At 40.8% G+C, this 19,627-nt stretch overlaps 1 protein-coding gene across 11 annotated transcripts in view; it reads left to right on the top strand.

Moving 5' to 3' along the window:
- MICU3 (mitochondrial calcium uptake family member 3) overlaps positions 1-19,627 on the top strand; it is a 217,103-nt gene that overhangs the window by 105,540 nt on the left and 91,936 nt on the right. For all 11 annotated transcript variants that reach the window (XM_033944444.1, XM_033944437.1, XM_033944454.1 and 8 more), the window contains exon 7: positions 9,310-9,381. In XM_033944444.1, coding sequence (XP_033800335.1) covers positions 9,310-9,381 — 72 coding nt within the window. The remainder of the gene's footprint in view (positions 1-9,309; positions 9,382-19,627) is intronic.

Raw genomic sequence — 19,627 nt, 5'->3', positions numbered from 1 at the left:
CAAGTGGGGCCTCACCAATGACCTGTACAGGCTGACCATAAAGGCTGCTTATCCCAGGACAAGCAGGCAGCATATTCTCACATGTGGGTGATGTCATTCACGGAGCCACAGTACAGACAGCTTTAAAAGTGCATCGCCACTTTTAGAAAGTTCACGACTGACTGCACCGTGCATGAGCGAGAGTTTTCCCACCCAACGTAGGTGCGCGGCTCCTCAGTTCTTAGTTTTCTGTGGAGCTAAGAAGTTGTGTATTTTGAACGTCATTCAAACTTTGCCTTTTTGCCTTCCTGCTTTCGCATAATTTTTTTTTCTTTGTTCTCTTCTCACATTTTATTTTATTTTTTTTTAAAAGTGGGGTAATTTTTTCCCCCTCATGGGCATTTGCCAGCAGGGCCTATTTTTCCATCTCAGCCATTGAGCTTAATTTGGCTGAGGCAGTTGTCCCATCAATGTCCCACTCATTGATGGGATTTAAAAAGTGCGATAGGTCCCAACGGCCCATATCTTTCACTGACCCCCATAGTTTGTGTATGAAGTGCCTTGGCCCTGAACATCTTGTAGAGTTCTGCGCGCTTTGTTCTCGTTTCAGAAACATACTATCAAAAGCTGCAAACTGCAGCAGGAAATGTTATTCAGCATGAGCATGGACGTCGAAAAGGCATCCCAGTCATCAACATCGAAGGCGTCAACTTCAGCACTGGTGTCGGAGGACATTGCTCCCTCTGGTAAGCCAGTTAAGAAGCTACCAGCTTCCCAGTCAGTGTCGCAGGCCACTATGGCATCGAGTCCAGTCATGCTGGCCAAGCGACGACCTCTCTTAGGGCTCACCTCTTCTCCATCGAGGGCTGTATCTTCATCAGAGTCACTCTCTCTGAGGCAAGCCGTGGCACCTTTGGTACCAGCAGAAAAGCTTACAGTATTGGTGCTTTCTTTTTAGGGAAAGCTGGATGTGCTGCTCTGCTTAGAATTTGGTAACATGTTTCACCTTATGACCGCGACACCGACTACTTCGGTACCAGCTCGGCCTGAGCATGATACCATGAGGTCTTCTAGTACCGCCATTGGTTCTTTGGTACCACATCGAAGCACCTCTCAACACCAATTATCTTGGCGATACTACATTGCATCTACTCATCCAAGTTCATCGAGAAATCATCGATCATCTTCTCTTCGCCATTCTCATTCTAGCAAATGCTCTTCCAAGAGGAAACAGTGTTTTCCTGCATGTTACTGAGCGCCACAGGTCTCCGACACTGACTCTGTCTAAGAAACATTCTTCTTTTGATCATGCTTCTAAGCACACCAGATAATCGACACTGACTTTGTCCAAGAAGAAACTTCTTCCTGAACATACTTCTAAGTGTCCATGGTCCCCGACTTTGTCTTCAGACGGACACCTGTCCAAGTGCAAATATTGACCCAGTTCATCTTCACAACTGCTGGTTGACTCTGATCTTCAGTTTGATTCAGATGTGGACTTCTCCCTTTCTTCTACTTAGGCTTATGACACGTCTGAGCATAAATCTCCATGCCAGTCTCCTCCTACAGCAAAATCTCCTACTGAGAGACTTTCACCAAATTTGTTAGACAATTGGGTAAAGACTTCTCTGTCAAACTTGAGGCTGTTTCTGTCTATAGTGCTGAATTTCTGGAGACTTTAGATTATAATCGGCCTCCTAAAGAGCTCTTAAAACTTCCATTACATGGTATCCTTAAAGAGACTCTTCATAAAAACTGGGAGACTACTCTCACTATACCTGTGGCTCCCAGAAAGTTGGACTGTCTTTATAAAATCATCTCTATTTCAGGTTTTGACAAGCCACAGCTTCAGCACCAGCCGTTAGTGGTTGGATCTACTTTATAGAAGTCTAATTCATCCAAGGTCTAAGCCTCAGTGCCGCCAGGTTGAGAGGGGCGCACTAAGGACAAATTTGGCCGTCGCCTTTACCAGAATTCCATGTTGGCAGAGTCACAAATTACAATTTCTATTTTTCTTGTTACATGAAACATCTTTTCAAGAAATTTCCTGCTTTTCAAAAATATCTTCCATCTAAACATCTGAAAGAGTTTCAGACTCTCATTCGTACTCTTACCTAACTACAAAAGTATATGGTTAGATCTTCTTACAATACTTTTGAATTAACTTCCAGGTCCTCTTCAATGTCTGTGTCTGTGAGACGTTTAGTCTGGCTTACAGATGTAGATATGGATGCTAACCTCCAAGACAGATTTGCTAATATCCCATGCTTAGGGGATGAACTTTTTGGGGACGCTATTGAAAATGCCATCCAAAAGTTTCAAGTTTATTTGGTTTTGATATACCGCTTTAAAATGCAAAGCAGTTTACAGTTATACAGAAAGTATATTAAAAATATTTAAAAATCTAAAAGAAGTAGCTAACAGACTTACATAAACGATACAGACATGACATGCTGGTAGATGGAGCGGATACATTGCATAAAACTAAAAAGAAAGGAGAAAGGGAGTCTTTAATGTTAAGCCAATTGTCTGAGTCTCATAAGCGAAAAGCCTTGGGAATAGATCTCGTAAGCATCTTTGAAAAAAAGTGTTTTAAGACTAGGTTTAAAGTTTTAAGAGGCCAGTTTCTTGTCTCATAGCCATGTGGGGGCTGTTACTGAGAAGATTGTTTTGCGTGTTGTATCATAAAACAACTATCGAACTGAAAGAAATGCAAGAAGATGATGTTGAGAAGAGCATAGGGACCGCTGAGATTCGTAGGGGATCAGCAATCTGTCTATGAATGAGAGAATATGACTGGATTGAACCTTTAAAAGCAAGAAGAAGAGTTTTGAAAGTAACCCTGTGAGAAATAAGTAAAAAGTGAGCTTTTTTAAGGAGAGGGGTGACGTGATCAAATTTCTTAGCGTTAAAGATGATTTTTATGGAAGTATTTTGTATAATTTGCAGCCTTCTAATCTCTTTTTGAGTAATGCCCTGATAGATAGAATTACAATAATCAAGGGTTGATATTACCAATGAATGAATAAGAATTACATTACATTACATTAGTGATTTCTATTCCGCCATTACCTTGCGGTTCAAGGCAGATTACATAAGAAATTAGAAGTACATTAGGATTGGAGGAGATTAAATTATAACTTTTGGTGAAACTCTTTATGCCATATCTATAAAATGGAAAGATTTATTGCATTACCACGGGGATATTTTAAGAAATTTCAGGATGTGTGGAAACCATTAACAAAATATTGTAAGGATTAATTGAAATTGTTTCCCTTATATTTATCAGTTTAAGGGGTGGGAAGGGGGATATTTTATTATTACATATTTTATATGATATTGGAATATAAGGTTGGGAGGGATGGGGAAGGGGAAGGGATAAAAATTTATGTAATGTACCAATGATTGTTTCTAAGTGATGTATTTATTGTTAATGTGTATGATTATATTTAACACTTAATGTAATTTTGAAAATGAATAAAGAATTTTTTTTTTTAAAAAGAAATACATTAGGAGTAGTCTGGACAGTTTCTAAGTTGCGAGGGTTGGAGAGTATTGCAGGTGATGCTTGGGATAGATCTGTATGTGTTAGTTTGGTTTAATGTATTTTTTAAAAAGTAGGGTTTTTGTTTCTTTTTTGAAGGTTTTGTAGTCTGTGGTCGAGGTCAGTAAATTGGAGAGTTGGTGGTCCAGTTGAATGTTGACTGAATTAGAGCTAAGTAGTGACGAGAGAGATCTTATCATCTTTAATTTAAAGAAACACTTTTGCACCACTGAACTAATTTGAGGATTATAGGATAATGTGTTGTCGAGGATCACTCCTAGGAGGTTCATGTTTGGTACTAACTGAATGGGGATCAATGAGATACATATTGGGGATGTGAGGGTTTCATTTCCTTTCAGTGAGAAGACATACATTCAATTTTTGTTATATTGAGGGAAAGGAGATTTTGGTAGAGCCAGTCACTCATTAGGAGCAATTTTTTATTTATTTCATGGATTTATGATTTATTTTGGGCCTGAACTGTGGGTGGACAAGTTGAATATTGTCTGCATATGCATATACTGTGAATTCAGTAGATTGAGCAATGACTAGCAAGGGTGCAAGAAATAAATTGAATAACATAGGTGAAAGGATGGATACTTGGGGAACACCTGAATCCTGCAGATATGCTTTTGACATAGGCAATATCAAGTTCATCTTCATAATTCTATCAGAGAAGTATGAGTTGAACCATTGAAGAGCAACCACAGAAATTCCTAATGGTTCAAAAGAATTGTATTATCAACTGTGTCAAAAGCCTTCGTTAAATCTAATGAAATCAAGAGAACCAATTTTCTCTGATCCAGGTAATTTCTGATTCTCGTGACTAAGCCTAAAAGCTCACTGACCATGAGAAACATTGGAATGCTTTGGTCAAATCCAAAACAAATCAGCTGCTGCAAAATCCTTTAAACCTTCCCCTTCTTATCAGAGGCGTTTTTCAACAAAGCCTTCTGCTACTATTAGACCGCAGCAGAAGAATCAGAAACAGCAGCGTACTCCAAAATCTCAACCATCAGCTCCTCCAAAGTCCACTCAGTCTTTTTAATGGGCTTCTAAAGAGCATAGTCACTGTTCCTTTGTCTCAGTCTCTCTCACAGCCAATCGCTGTGTTTTGTTGATCGATCCCGGGATGTTTTGTTGATCAATCCTGGGATGTTTTATTGTCAAAATTGCTCTCACAGTAGCCATCTTGGATTTTCCTGATTTGAATTAAAAGCTTTTATTTGCCTCAAAACACTTCGTTTTTGCAAGAAAATAGGTCAGATGGACTCCTCAGGGCAGGATACCTCAGATTAATGCCCCGTTTGTGGCGGATGGCTGTCAGGCGAGCATCCATATTCCACATGCCACATGAGTGTGAGAGGTTGTGTACCCTTTAGCTTCCCCCGCCCCTTCTGGGGCATTCTAATTCTCAATACATCCAAGGACCATCCAAAAAGTCCAAAATTGGGCCAGAGCCCAGTGCAAGTGCATCCCCAGTGAAACGCACCTGCAATTCAGTGCCTAAAGCCTGCAAGAGCTCCAAGAAGGGTTCAGAGGAGGTGGCTGCCCCTCAAGGTCAAGGTTAAGGTTTTTCTCTGGACATCATTAATATGCTGTTTCAGGCTTGTCTGGAAATCATTAATATGCTGTTTCAGGCTTGTCTAGCCAATAAAAATTTGCCAAATCCACCTACCATGGTATCTCTGTTGGCTTTGGGGCCCCTTCTTCCAGGGATGCAGGTCCCACTTGTTCAGAAATAGAGTGAGCTTGTACATGAAGGAAAGATTAGGTTCTTATGTTTGCTAATCTTCTTTCTTGTAAATCCATACTCTATTCCTGAAGCCCGCCCTAGGAGTTGCTGATTCACCGATTGTCTGCCTCAATAAGTACTGGTAAATTGGACTTCTGATGCTTTGGCCAGCCTTTCCTAGATTAACGTCCACCAATATCATGCACATTGCCCTGGGAGTATTTTGCTAATTTGCCCCACACTGTTAATGCAGAATGTGTCTCCTTGTTCCTATTTTATGGCTTAGAATATTTATAAACTTGTTTTTATTGCTCAGGATTGTTATGCAGTTTTATGATATGAGCAGATTAGACTTGTTTATCGGGGACTATCCCTGTACCCTTCCTCTTTTCTCTGTTCCATATAGGTATGACTGTTTGCTTTTGTACCAACTGGAAGTTGGAGGGCAGTCCTGAGGTAAGAGGGGAGGATAAAAAATATGTAAATGAACTTCCTACAAGAGATCCCTTGAGATGGGATTGACTACCCACTTGTTCAGGAGTAGAGTGTGGATTTACAAGAAAGATTTCCAAGGTAAGGGCCTAATCTTTTCCTTTGAAAACACAGGTGAACTTTTGGAAGATTATTCTGCCTAGATATTAATAGCAAAGCATTATGATCAGTAGGCTTTTTAAAGATCTCAGGAGACTACTGTGACTGAATAGCAGGGCCATAAGAAATATGGTAGCTGTTCTGTATGTTTTGCCATGATGGTAGATATGGACTATATGGACCAAAGAACTGGATGTACTTTTTGTCAATCTAAAAATGTTATTTACGAATGTTTGTGTGGTTTAGTACAAATCTCAAGAGCATTAAAGGCAAGGATGATTGAGCATAGGCATTGAATCCGAGTCTCAAGAAAACAGAACCTATGATCACCCCCTGTATAAATACTTGTTATCTCTTCCATTCTTTTTAATGTACTATAATTATAAATTTAATGAACCATATCCTTAAGCAGGGCTGGATTAATCAATAGGCCCAGTAGCACATGCCTAGGCCCCGAATCTGTGAGGGGGGCCCGCTGAAGGAGGACGACTCACCTTGCCATTTTTTTAAACAGCAACGGCCCCCTCCCAGCATCAATGGCAATGGGCCCTCCCCCCACAGCAATGACAACGCGGCCGGATCTGTTACAGGAAGGTCCCCGCGATGACTGCTTCTGCTGGTCCATCCCCCTCTGACGTCACTTACTTGCTCCGGAAGAAGTGACGTCGGAGGGGGATGGACCAGCAGAAGCAGTCATCGCGGGACCTTCCTGTAACAGATTCGGCCATGTTGCTGTTGCTGCCGGGGGGGGGGGGGGCTGTTGCCGTAGCTGCGGGGGGGGGGCATTGCTGTAGCTGCAGGGGGGGCCCGTTGCCGTTGCTGCGGGGGGGCATTGCCATGGGGGGGGTAACCCATTGCTGTCAGCTGTTCTAATGCTGCTTTTGGGCAAAAGAGCTCAGCGGGCAGAGCTGGCAGCTGCAATGTTTGGAGGGGGAGAGAGAAAGGAGCATGGAAGGGTGGTGGAGGGAGAGAAAGGGGGCAGGGTGGTATGGAAAGGTGGTGGAAGGAGAGAAAGGGGCTGATGAAATTGGTGTGCAGGGGAAGGATACTGGATGGAATTGGGTTAAAGGGAAAGAAAGGTGGCATATGCTGATGGAATTGGGGTGCAAGGAAAGGGGAGAGAGACATAAGGCGGAAGGATCCTGGATGGAATTGGGTTGGAAGAAGAGAAAGGGGGCAGATGCTGATGGAAGTGGGAGGAAGGGAGAGGAGAGAGTGAAATGCTTGACCATGGGGGTGTGGGAGAGGGAAGGGGAGGAGAGAAATGCCAGACCATTGGAGGAGGGAAGGGACGATGATGGATGCCACACCAATGGGGGGGGGGGAAGAAGAGATGGAAGGGAGAGGCAGACAATTTCTGGAAGAGGCACAGAAGGACAGAAGATGAAAGGGAGAAAGTGACAAAAAGATGAGGAGAGCAGAAACCAGAGAAGACAAAGGTAGAAAAAAATTTCTATTTATTTATTTTTTTGCTTTAGGGGACATGCATCGCTGTTTCTGTGGTGTTGCATTATATGCAGAGTCCATCTTCTTGGTGGTTTTATTTAACCTTTGTCAACATATTTCTATTTTATCCCCCCTTTTACAAAACTGTAGAGTATTTTTTAGCGCTGGCCGTGGCTAAAAACCATATTACAGTTTTGTAAAAGGGAGAGAGGTTAGTTTGAGATTACATATTCCATACATGTTCTGTTTGTATGAAAGACATGGTTTTTTGTTAGCGTTGACTAGCCTTGTTTGGCGAAATGCATCAGGCATGGTTCTTGGGAGTACCTTGAATTAACCTGATTTGAATCTCCTTATTTCTGCCAATCGTCTTTTGTTTCACGTTGGATTCTTTGGTGGACTGCTTGCCTTATTGTTTCATTGCAAGTTAACATACATGGAGTGGAATGTACTAGAGGAGTTACCGATTTGGTTGTATATATATATGGGTTACAGTTGGTTGATGTAGAGTGAGGCAATTGAGAGGCATTGTAAACTTGGTTATTAATATAGACTTGTATTTCAGATAATATTACTGCTTTACAAATATTTGAACACTTTTATATATGCATGGAAAGGGTTCAGAGTTAAAGTCCTGGGTAAATAGGTGGGAAGGGAAGGAAGGGGGATTTGTTCAGAGATATTTGGGGTTGCATAGAAGAAAAACTGTGTACTGGTATGCTAATCTTTGTTTTGAATTTTTTTTTTAAGAAATACAAGTGGAAATAAAGAATTAAATAAGAAAACAGATAAATGGGGGCAGGACATGGGTGGGGTGGGGCAGGGCCAGGGGGGCCCAGTGTACTTGGGTGCCTAGGGGCCCTCGAAGAATTAATCCTGCCCTGTCCTTAAGATCATTTGCAGTATTCTGCATGTAAAGGTAGATGCTGGGTTCACAACTCCTGGAGGGAAGGGAATCATGGGAAACACATGAAGGGAAATTCTATAACTAAGCACCCACATTTACACACCTGTTGCACATGTAAATGTACAGAATACCTGTACTTTTGTGGTTAAGTGTACATGAAATATTGCTACACCTTGGGTTTTGGCCAGGTACTGGTGACCTGGATTGGCCACCGTGGAAACGGGCTACTGTGCTTGATGGACCATTGGTCTGACCCAGTGAGGCTATTCTTATGTTAAGTGCATAAGTGGCAACAAAGCAACTAAAGTGTATGTGTAATGATATAGCACGCAAAGGCAAGAGGGCATTCAAATGGGTGGAATATAGGCAGGATTGCCACTTACCTGCACAATTTACAGAATACTGTAAGTTAGGTGGTTACCCACTGCATCTAGTCATCCACAGTTATGTCTATTCTGTGGCAGGTGTAACTGCAGTTTAAGGTGTGCTAATGCAGGATTATGCTCGTATTCTACAGTATAATGCAATCTGGATGACCAGATGCCTTTTTAGAATAGAATCTCAACAAGCCACATTGGGCACCTAAAAGAACTTAAGAACTGTCATACTGGATCAGACCAAAGGGTCATCAAGCTGAGTATCCTGTTTCCAACAGTGGCCAACCTAGGTCCCAAGTACCTAGCTAGATCCCAAGTAGTAAAACAGATTTTATGCTGCTTATCCTAGGAATAAGCAGGGAATTTCCCCAAGGAGGTTCCCACTTATAAAATTGCCCCTTTAGTGACTGTATTTAGAGTTCAAGGAAGGAGCCCTTTGTTGTATGGCTTCTAGCCTCAGGACAGTTGCTGCAGAGACTAGACTTGGGATAATTGGAAAGAGTCTCTTAAAAATAGAGGAAAAGTGCCCAGCTCACTACAAATGAAGGTTTATGCCATCAGAACCTAGCCTTAGTTTCAATTGAGCTGAAAGATAAAAGAAGGAACAAGGAGTGCCCCTCGAAAAATAGAACACAGTAACCAGTGGATTAGTTTATATAGTAACTAAGAAAGATTTAAAGGAATGTCTTGTACTGTTAATGTTTTTTAAAAAGTGATGTCTATTTTTCAGTTGCAAGAGATATTCAGAAAGAAAAATGAGAAAAAAGAAAGAAAGGGCGAGGCAGAAAAATGTGCACAACTGGTAAGAAAGTTATAATTGTCTAAGCTGTAATAGATTTGATTTTATATGCACACAATGGTATTTGGACTCAGATGATAAATTTCTTTTTTCAAACAAAAGTTCATACAGTATGTGCAGTTGTGTTAAAAATGTTTAGAAGTTAATTTGGAAAAGGAGCCTGAAACCAGGCCAATGTGAGTTTGGGTTTTACTACCCAATATTAAACAGCTCTAAGGGGTGTAGTTACCATTATCCTAGGACAGGGGTAGGCAATTCCAGTCCTCGAGAGCCGGAGCCAGGTCAGGTTTTCAGGATATCCACAATAAATATGCATGAGATAGATTTGCATCTCAAGGAGGCAGTGCATGCAAATCCATCTCATACATATTCATTGTGGATATCCTGAAAACCTGACCTGGCTCTGGCTCTGGCTCTGAATTGCCTACCCCTGTCCTAGGACATGCAGGCAGCATATTCTCACATCATCCACAGAGCCCAGTACGGACAGTGCAAAAGTGTACTGTTACTTTAAAAAAATTGAAAAGTCTCAAGACCGCTTCTACCACGCATGCACCGGTGCCTTCCTGCCCAATGTTTTTTTCAGTATCCTTTCCACTCGACCTCCCTGAACCATTGAGTCCTTTGACTTTGCATGGTGTGTTCAGTTCCTTGCTCATGCCCACCGTGCTGACTCTTGCCCACACTGCTCCACTTTGCAGAAGAGATCACTTAAGGCTAGACAACTCCAGTATGAAAAACTTTTCATTACATTCTTGGGAGCATCGAGAATGTCTGCTGACTCTAACTCTGACATCCAGAAAGCATCTTCAGCAAGCATTGACACCTCAATGAACCTCTACATTGTCAGTGCTACCTCCATTGGGGAAATCAACTAAAAAGGCTAAGAAGCATAAATGTTCTTCCCCATTGAAGCATGCAGCGGCGTCGTCTCAAATGTCTACACCATCGGCACATCCCAGGCATTGATGGACTGCGACAAGATCGCTATCCTTTCAAGTGGTGTCTTCTCTGAGGCATGCTTCATCATCGAGGTCACCAATGCCTCAACACCTGATGCATCCTGCACCATCTAAACTGATATCTACCTTGGTACTGGTACCATTCCTACAAGATCAAATTAGGGAATTTGTGCAGAGGGAGTTGGCTGCCATGTTACAGTCCCACGCAGTACAAGCAGCTGCTATGGTGCATCTGGTACCAGCCCAGTTTGAGCAACACTCCAAGCTACCATTGAGAGCTCAGACTTCACACTGTCTCTGTTCGAGGTCCAGGAGAGCTGCATCATTGAAGAACCACAGTTTTTATTTATTTTATTTATTCAATTTTCTATACCATTCTCCCAAGAGAGCTCAGAATGGTTTTACTTGAATTTATTCAGGTACTCAAGCATTTTTCCCTGTCTCTCCTGGTGGGCTCACAATCTATCTAATGTACCTGGGGCAATGGGGAGATTAAGTGACTTGCCCAGGGTAACAAGGAGCAGCGTGGGTTTGAACTCACAAACCCAGGTTGCTGAGGCTGTAGCTTTAACCATCCAGACACTCATCAGGTCAACATCACAGAACATCTTGGAGTATTTCTCATTGCTGTCCTTGACAACATAGTTGATATTCTCCTACACACACCTCAACGTACACCTCAACATTCACCTCGACATTCTACATCTCCGAGGCAAGACATCAAGGACTATGACTCTGATTTATCTCACCATTCCTCCTCTGATTACCTGGACCTTTCTGTTGAAGAAGCTTATGGAATTCCGTTAAATCCATCTCCTCCACCTCCTCACAGAAGTTCACTACCTGAAAATCTCTCCTTTACAAAATTCATTAGGCAGATGGTATGATCTCTGCTAATAAAAATGGAATCATAGACTGAGCCTAGAGCAGAGCTCTTTGATGCTTTAGACTACAAGGAATGGCCAAAGGATTGTCTCAACCTTCCTTTTTATAATTTGATGAAAGATACTATGATCAAAAAATGGGAAGCACCTCTTCTAGTCCCAGTGGCTCCACACAAGCTGGACACTTTGTATAGAGTCCAATCTTGCCCAGGATTTGATAAACCTTAGTTGCAGCACCAATCTCTCTTGGCAGAGTCTATATTGAAGAAAGCAAGCAGTTCAAGAACATATGCCAGCACGTCTCCTGGCAGAGAGGTCAGAACCTTAGATATATTTGGTCATAGACTTTTTCAAAACACCATGTTAACCAGTAGAATACTTGGTTATAATTTCTACATGATATTTTACATGAAATTTCTCATACAAAAATTGTCTCACTATGAGCACTACATTACTGAAGACCATTGTAGCACATTGTACTTTAATGAATGTTCTGTACCACGATTTAGTATGTACAGCGCTTAGAAGGTTTTTATAAGTATTTTATCAAATTTTAAGTAAACTGTAACTGTATCTCCAATGATCTTTTGGAAAAGAGAAAGTATATAGCATGCTCTGTCTTTACTGCCTTTGATGTCACCTCACAAGCATTTGCAGAATCTATTGCTATGAGAAGGCAAGCATAGCTCCGATTGTCTGACCTATATGCCAACATCCAAGAGCGTTTAGCCAACATTCCATGCCTCAGAAACAAGTTATTTGGGGACAGAATAGAGGAGGTAACCCAAAAAATCAAAAGGCGTGAGAACTCCATGACTACACTGCCATCTTTGAAGTCAACCAAGCCTCAACCTTCTAAGCATTTTTACAATCCTAAACTCTCCTCTTACTATCCCCAAAGCAGATATATTCCACCATCTGCGTCTTCCAGAGCTTTTCCACAAAGACACACCAGACAACAAAGGGCTCAAGAATCCCAATCGCAGACTCAGCCAAAATCTCAATACTTTTTTGATTTTGACCTATGTTGAGGTTTTAAAAGACCCCAACATAGGAATGGGAGCAGCCATTCAGGATTGGGAATTCCTTAGAAAGTCAAGGGCTCCACAAACCTGTAATAGTAGCAACTTTATATCAGCAGGAAAAAATAAAAGAAGTACCGAGGCTGAAGTCAAGGATTATTTATTGAACAATAAAACAAAAAGAAAAAAAAAAGTATCACAGCATCTGGGCAGAAGGTTGTGTGATCTCTGTTAATATACGTCACACCACCTTCAGATGCAATTGCAAGGCAACAACTTATATAATAACATTGGTCAACAAGCATTTTGCTACTGGAGTTCTGTCACCTGTACCTTAACAAGGGCCACATGCTGACTCTAAATCTGAAAACAGTTTTAGTCTATCACATCCTGTTTTTAAGTTATGCATCAGTTTGTATTTATATCTTTTTCGTCAATATCGCTACCGTGAAGCGTTGGTATTTCACTATTTCTGTAACACAATATTGCATTTTAGGACAGCTCATCGATCACATATACCAGTAATTTGAAAGTTTATACTAAAAGTGATTGTGCTGCTTTTTCTACCTGTGAATTTTTATATTTTGTTTGGTTTTGTCTAAGGTATTATAATTATTATGAACAGACGAGGTTGTGTTAACCATCCTGATAATTTCTGTTATGTCTGCGGACAATTTACTGTACAAGATCAGCGAAAGAATCTGTCCAGCAGACTTCAAAGTGCACACAAGCATTATTTTGGTTTTAAAGTTGACGACAAAGATAAAGCGTGGGCACTGCATGTGTGCTGCACTGTCTGCTATTCCGGATTAATACAATGGCTGATTGGGATACGGACAGCACAATGTGCCGAAAGTTCAGATGAAGAATGAGCTTCTGCTGCTGTGGAGGAGTTGTATGAACCTGAAGTAGGTGAAAAACAACCTCACCTGCTAACTCAAGAAGATCTTAATGATCTGGTTAGAGACTTGTCACTTCAAGTTTCAAGTTTATTAGGATTTTATATACCGCCTATCAAGGTTATCTAAGCGGTTTTTACAATCAGGTACTCAAGCATTTTTCCCTCTCTGTCCCGGTGGGCTCACAATCTATCTAACGTACCTGGGGCTATGGAGGATTAAGGAGAAAGCAGAATTATTGGGTTCAAGGCTGAAGCAATGGAATTTTTAAGGCAGGACACCAAAATATCTTTTTTGATGATCGTCACATCATCCTGGCTTCCTCTTACCAAATGGAAGGAAACATTTGTTTCTGCACTGATATTAATGGTCTCATGCATGAACTGGAATATGCAACATGTTTCTGACAAATGGAGACTATTCATTGATTCAGGCAAAGCAAGCCTTAAAGCGGTACTTTTACACAATGGAAACCAGAAGCCATCTGTTCATGTTGCAGTTGGGTTGAAGAAAACATACGAGTCGATAGAGACACTTTTAAAAACTCACACACTATGCAGATGTGGTGATCTCAAAGTTGTGTCACTCCTTCTGGGTCTGCAACTGGGGTACACCAAATACATGTGCTTCTTGTGTCTTTGGAACAGTCGTAATGATACCAACCACTACAGGCAGAAACAATGGCCAAACCGAGATGAATTTGTACCTGGCAGATACAATGTGAAGCTCCTGCTGTTAGTACATCGTGAGAAAATCTGTCTTCCAGCACTTCACATAAAACTGGGTCTGCTGAAAAATGTTGTCAAGGCGATGGACTGAAATGGTGATGCATTTCAGCACCTAAGAAGTATGTTTGGTTTTGAGAAAAGTGAAGTCAAAATCAAAAGAAGGTGTTTTTGTTGGACCCAAAATCCATGAACTGATCCTAGATGAAGCGTTCAAACAGAAGCTGAACCCAGCTGAATCAGCAGCATGGGAAGCATTCGTGCTGGTTGTTCAGAATTTTCTTAGTAATCGCAGATCAGAGAATTATGCTGAGCCTGTGGAGAATATGCTGACAGTATATCAGCTAATGGGTGCCAAAATGTCACTTAAAATACACTTCTTACATTCTCACCTCGACTTCTTCCCATCCAATCTTGGTGAAGTCAGCAATGAGCATGGGGAAAGATTTCATCAAGATATCAAGGTGATGGAATGCAGATATCAGGGAAAGTTCAATCCCACTATGATGGGAGACTATTGGTTCTTGCAAATAGAAGCAAATGTATAGTACAAGCATAAAAGCAAGTATCTCAAACATTTCTGAACATGCTGACATCACTTTTGTGTGAGTTAAGAGAGGCGTAAATATATGCTGTAACATATCTCCTTATTGTTTTCATGTTTGTTTTCAGAGTAAACTCCTTAACACAAGTTTGGTGGGACACAGTTCATATTCGCAATATTGTGCCGATATGGCAAACTGTCTAAAAAATCTGTAACGTGTATCTCAGAAACCTGACATGCTAGCTGAATTTCAGTTACAGATCTGAAATCAGCATCATTAACTTAAAACACTTCTTAAGTTCTCAGTATCAAATAAATTTTTTTTTTGTTGATCAGAGTAATTGCTCCAATTTAATTGCTTATGCATTTTTGTGGTTACATTTAAATATTCATACATTCAACATGGAAGCAAGCAGTTTGATTCTTACTTTTTCCTTATTTGGTTCTTTTCATAAATTTCCTCCTTCCTTTGTGCAAAGTGTGTTTTACTAAGCACATAGGCCCTGATTCTGCAAAATGTGTCTAGCTTAGGCGCCCTTTGTAGAATCGCGCTCAGCAGAGTTCAGCACTGTTTAGGCATCTAACTTTTTAGGCGTCCTTTAGAGAATCAAGTTTTAGGTGAGAGTTAGACAATGTCCTTAATGTTATAATATTTTATTATTATGTTATTAGAATGGTGATTTTGTACTGTTTTTCATTATAATTGTAATACTAGGAGTTGGATCTGTTTAATGCTTTTATTTATTTCTCTTCCATCAGACAGAGTGACTGGGATTCAAACCAGCAACATTAGGATAGAAGGGTATAGGTTTAACCAGTGTGATACAGAGTGAGCTAGCAAGCTGCATAGCAATTGTAAAACTGGGTCTTTTAGGCATTGTAAGGAAGTCTACTTTTGAGCACAGTTTAGGCTTCAGATAGACCTGAGTTCTATGGACGAAACTTAGGCACTCTTTGGACATTCTTCTGGAACTTAGGCACAGTTTGGATGTCCTTAATGCGATCTGCTAAATAGCTCTCTGGGTTTTTATTTTTGCTTTATTAAGCTCAAAAAAAACATTTAATAAGGCACCACATAAATGGGGCATACAAAACATATATTGCATGCAAAACCTTCTATTTTTGTGGACAAACAGCAATGTTATTTGCTAATTAGAGGAAAAGATCCATTAACTGAAGCACAGCACATGAAAAACATAGCTTAGTTTTCTTGCTAAAAAGCTATTCTTTTTTTCTGACTAAACAGTGCTCCAATCACCTCATTCTTGAAAGCAAAGAAAGCACATGACAAAAATATATGTAAACCAATGTTCCATTGTATGTATATTGCACTGTAAAGTTTTTTTGGAAAATTAATAAAATATTTTTTTTTAAATGTCGTAGTTCTCTCTTTTTTAAAATTCTACTCCTTATCCCACAAATATTTCTATCCTTGTTCCAAAATTGCCCCACAAAGCAAATGTTCCCTACGTCAAAAATGCCAATCTAGAAAGCTAATCTTAAAAGTTGTGACATGGATTAAAAATTTTTTGCCTCCTTCAAGCCTCTGTCATTTTGTGCAGATTCCAGCATACAAAGACGACTTCTGCAGCAGTTGATCTTTAACTATTTCGTATCATTATCTTTTAGCTGTCCTGGTTCAATCACATCTGCTACTCCAATCCTGCAGCACCCGAGCAAGTTTGTTGATTATATAAAATTGCATCTAGGCAATATCATTCCATAGTCTTCCCTGTAACTGTTGTCCCCCCAAATCACTTGCCTTTGCAAGTGAACGCCAGGCCTGTGCCAACAACCATCTGGCATTTTTAAGGTCTCAGCTCATTTTCCCCACTCTCACGCACAGAACAGTCAAAATTCCTCAACATCTAGAGAGCCTAGCCAGTGTAATACAACCTATCCTTCAGACTCTCCCTATAGGGGAGTCATCTCACTCACGTTTACCAGTATTGAGCCCTTAAAACAACAGATCATTGGATTCTCAAAGTAGTGAGACAAGGTTATGCCCTTTACCTCCAGAAAAGTCCTCCAAACCATCTCTAAGAGAGTCTTCTTTCAACATCAGACCACCCTTTTTCTCCAGAAATCTCGGCCCTCCTCCAGCTCAACGCCATCAAACAAGTACCTCTGCAGGAGAAGTATTTTCTCATACCTAAGAAAAACCAGAGGTCTTAGTCCAATTCTAGACCTCTGTGCTCTCAACAAATACTTAGTGAAGGAAAAGTTCTGCATGGTCTCTCTGGAAACCCTGTTACCACTGTTAGAGAAAAGAGACTGACTTTGCTCTCTAGATCTCAAAAGAAACCGACATACACATTCCCATCCTGCCAGCCCACAGGAAATATATTCGCTTTTGAGTGTGAACACACCATTTTGAATACAAAGTATTCCCATTTGGACTGGTTTTTGCACCCAGAGTATTCACAAAATGCTTACTGATAATGACTGCAGTTCTCTGCTCTTGCAGTTTCCATGTGTTCCCTTATCTGGACGACTGATTGATCAAGACCCCAACACCTCAACCAGCTCGCCAGGCCATGCATGCAACAATTCATCTATTGGAACTTCTGGGATTTACAGCCAGCTACCAAAAATTTCATCTACAAGCCACTCAAACTCTAGAATTAATTGGGGCTCTTTTAGACACTACACAAGCTCATGTCTTTCTACCACAACAGGCTCGACACCCTGAGCAAGGGATATCGACGCCTCTTTGAAAGCTTCGGTTTGAAAATAATAACATGCAAAATGACACCAGCGCAAGGTTTTCAAAATTATAATTAAGATTTATTGAATTATTGTTTCTGTTTTTCCATTATGATATCAAAAGAATCCAGCATAATTGCTTAACAGTTGCGCTAATGGGAGATCATTATAGATGCCAAATGCTGGCCTTCTCATAACGGTCTCGTCTTAATAGCTCCAGATTTTCTATTATATGCTGTTGGCTCATTATGACATCATCAGTATAACAACCAATAAAGTAATATGGGTGGTCTTAAAAGTTGGACACAGGAAAATTCCTCCACGTTTAAAAGTTTAGAACAGTACATTTGATTTCTGAATTACCATTATTATTCAAGAGAATCTACAATTATTAACATGGTGCTGAAAAGTTCTCAGCCTTGGAGGAAAAGAAAAGAATCTGACAGGTTCAAATGATATAGCCTTAGCCTACAGGAGGAGGAGGAAGGGCCGGCCTCCCCCTCTCCTCCTAAGCTGACAGTCTCACACATAAAAAGCAGGAGTAGTCTCTGACCTAATCACTCCCAGATGTTGGTTTAGGATTTCTTTAGGTTACAAAGATATATACAATAATATGTTTTTCAAACCCTATGCTTTAGTTCAACACAGTCACACAAATCACTCCAGGGGCCCCATTCATTCATAACTTGGCCATTCATACTTAATGCATTTTATCTTCCTAGCCAATCTAAAGCAAGCACATGTGGTATTAATTAACACCACGCTGCTGGGAACAAAGACCTGGACACACAAAATGGCTTCCGAAGGACAGAAAATATAGCAAAGACAGAGAACCAAGATGGATTCCATGTAACCCCCATGATTCCTTCCATGATCTAGCCTAGCATCAAAGTACATAAAAAGAACACCATTCTTTCCCTTATTTTAATCTTTAGTGTGTTTTTCTGGCTTTAGTTACATATTATTCATATTTTTTATTCACCCGTTTTTTGTACGCTTCTAGTTGGGCGTGGTCCTTAACTGACACAGATGTTTGTATCTAACTAGAATTACCCAGAATCATACGAAAAACAGGCGCTTTTATAGAAAAACTCCACAAAAAATATTGCACTTATCATGTCCTGACATCCATTCCCATTACCGTCCCATAACCATCACCCCCTGCTGGCCACGAGCCACTACTCCTCAACCCTGATTCATATCTGCCAGAAGATCTCCTCTCTTGAGCGTATCACTGCATGTCAAACGATGTGTCTCTTAGGTCACATGGCATTTACAGTTCAAGTAACTTCATTTGACCTTCTACATCTCAGAGAACCTCAGTGGGCACTCTCAATCCAATGGTCTCAAACCACCAACACCCTATCCCAACAGCTATAAGTAACCTCAGCACTTTGTCAATCCCTTCAGTAGTAGGTATCACCAGCAAATCTATCCAGAGGCCTTCTATTTCACATTACACCACATCAAAAGATATTAACAATGGATTAAACTAAACTAAACTAAACCTTAGGTTTTTATACCGTACCATCTCCATGGTCATGGAGCTCGGCACGGTTTACAGAGATGGTGATAAGAAAGGAACTCCAGGGAAAGGGTTAGATGAAGATCGGAGGGGAGAAGAATGGTGGAAAGATAGGATGTGGGAGAGGGGGAGAGGTTAGATTTTAAAGAAAAGCCAGGTTTTCAGATGTTTGCGGAAGGGTTGGAGAGCACTCAGGTTCCGAAGGGGGGAAGTGAGGTTATTCCAGAGCTCGGTGAATCTGAAGAGGAGGGAAGTCCCCAGTTTTCCTGGGTGGGAGATGCCTTTAAATGAGGGGAAGGATAGTTTCGATTTTTGGGTAGGTCTGGAGGTACTAAGATTCGAGGAATTCCAGGATAGAGGAATTAATGGAGGAAGGATGCCATGGAGGATCTTGAAGGTTAGGATGATGCATTTGAAATGGACTCTGGAAGTTATTGGAAGCCCACCTTGACAGACTCCATACTCAAGGTAGAGGGAATCTTCAAGAGAAATCTCTCAAAATCAATCTCCTTGAGATTCGAGAAATCCGCAATGCTCTATGCCAGTGGTTCCCAACCCTGTCCTGGAGGACCACCAGGCCAATTGGGTTTTCAGGCTAGCCCTAATGAATATGTATGGAGCAGATTTGCATGCCTGTCACGTCCATTATATGTAAATCTCTCTCATGCATATTCATTAGGATTAGCCTGAAAACCCAATTGGCCTCATAGTCCTCCAGGACAGGTTTGGGAACCACTGCTCTATGCACATTCCAAGATCACCTCCTCAGTCAAGTAGTACTCATTTGAATAGACAACCAGGTAGCCATGTACTACATGAACAAACAAGGAGGGTCTCACCCACTTTGCCAAGAAGTGATCAGAATTTGGTCCTGGGCAATTAAAAACATAAGAATTGTCATTCGGGAAAAAAAAGCTTTTTGCTTCCATTAATGCTGCCTTTGCCATTTCAACTTGGGTCATTGATACAGCTGTTTGTCTAT

Source organism: Geotrypetes seraphini, chromosome 1 (genome assembly GCF_902459505.1).
Source record: "Geotrypetes seraphini chromosome 1, aGeoSer1.1, whole genome shotgun sequence".
Lineage (NCBI taxonomy): Eukaryota > Metazoa > Chordata > Amphibia > Gymnophiona > Dermophiidae > Geotrypetes > Geotrypetes seraphini.
The sequence above is the reverse complement of the archived record's forward strand: the minus strand, read 5'-3'. Positions and strand labels throughout refer to the sequence as shown.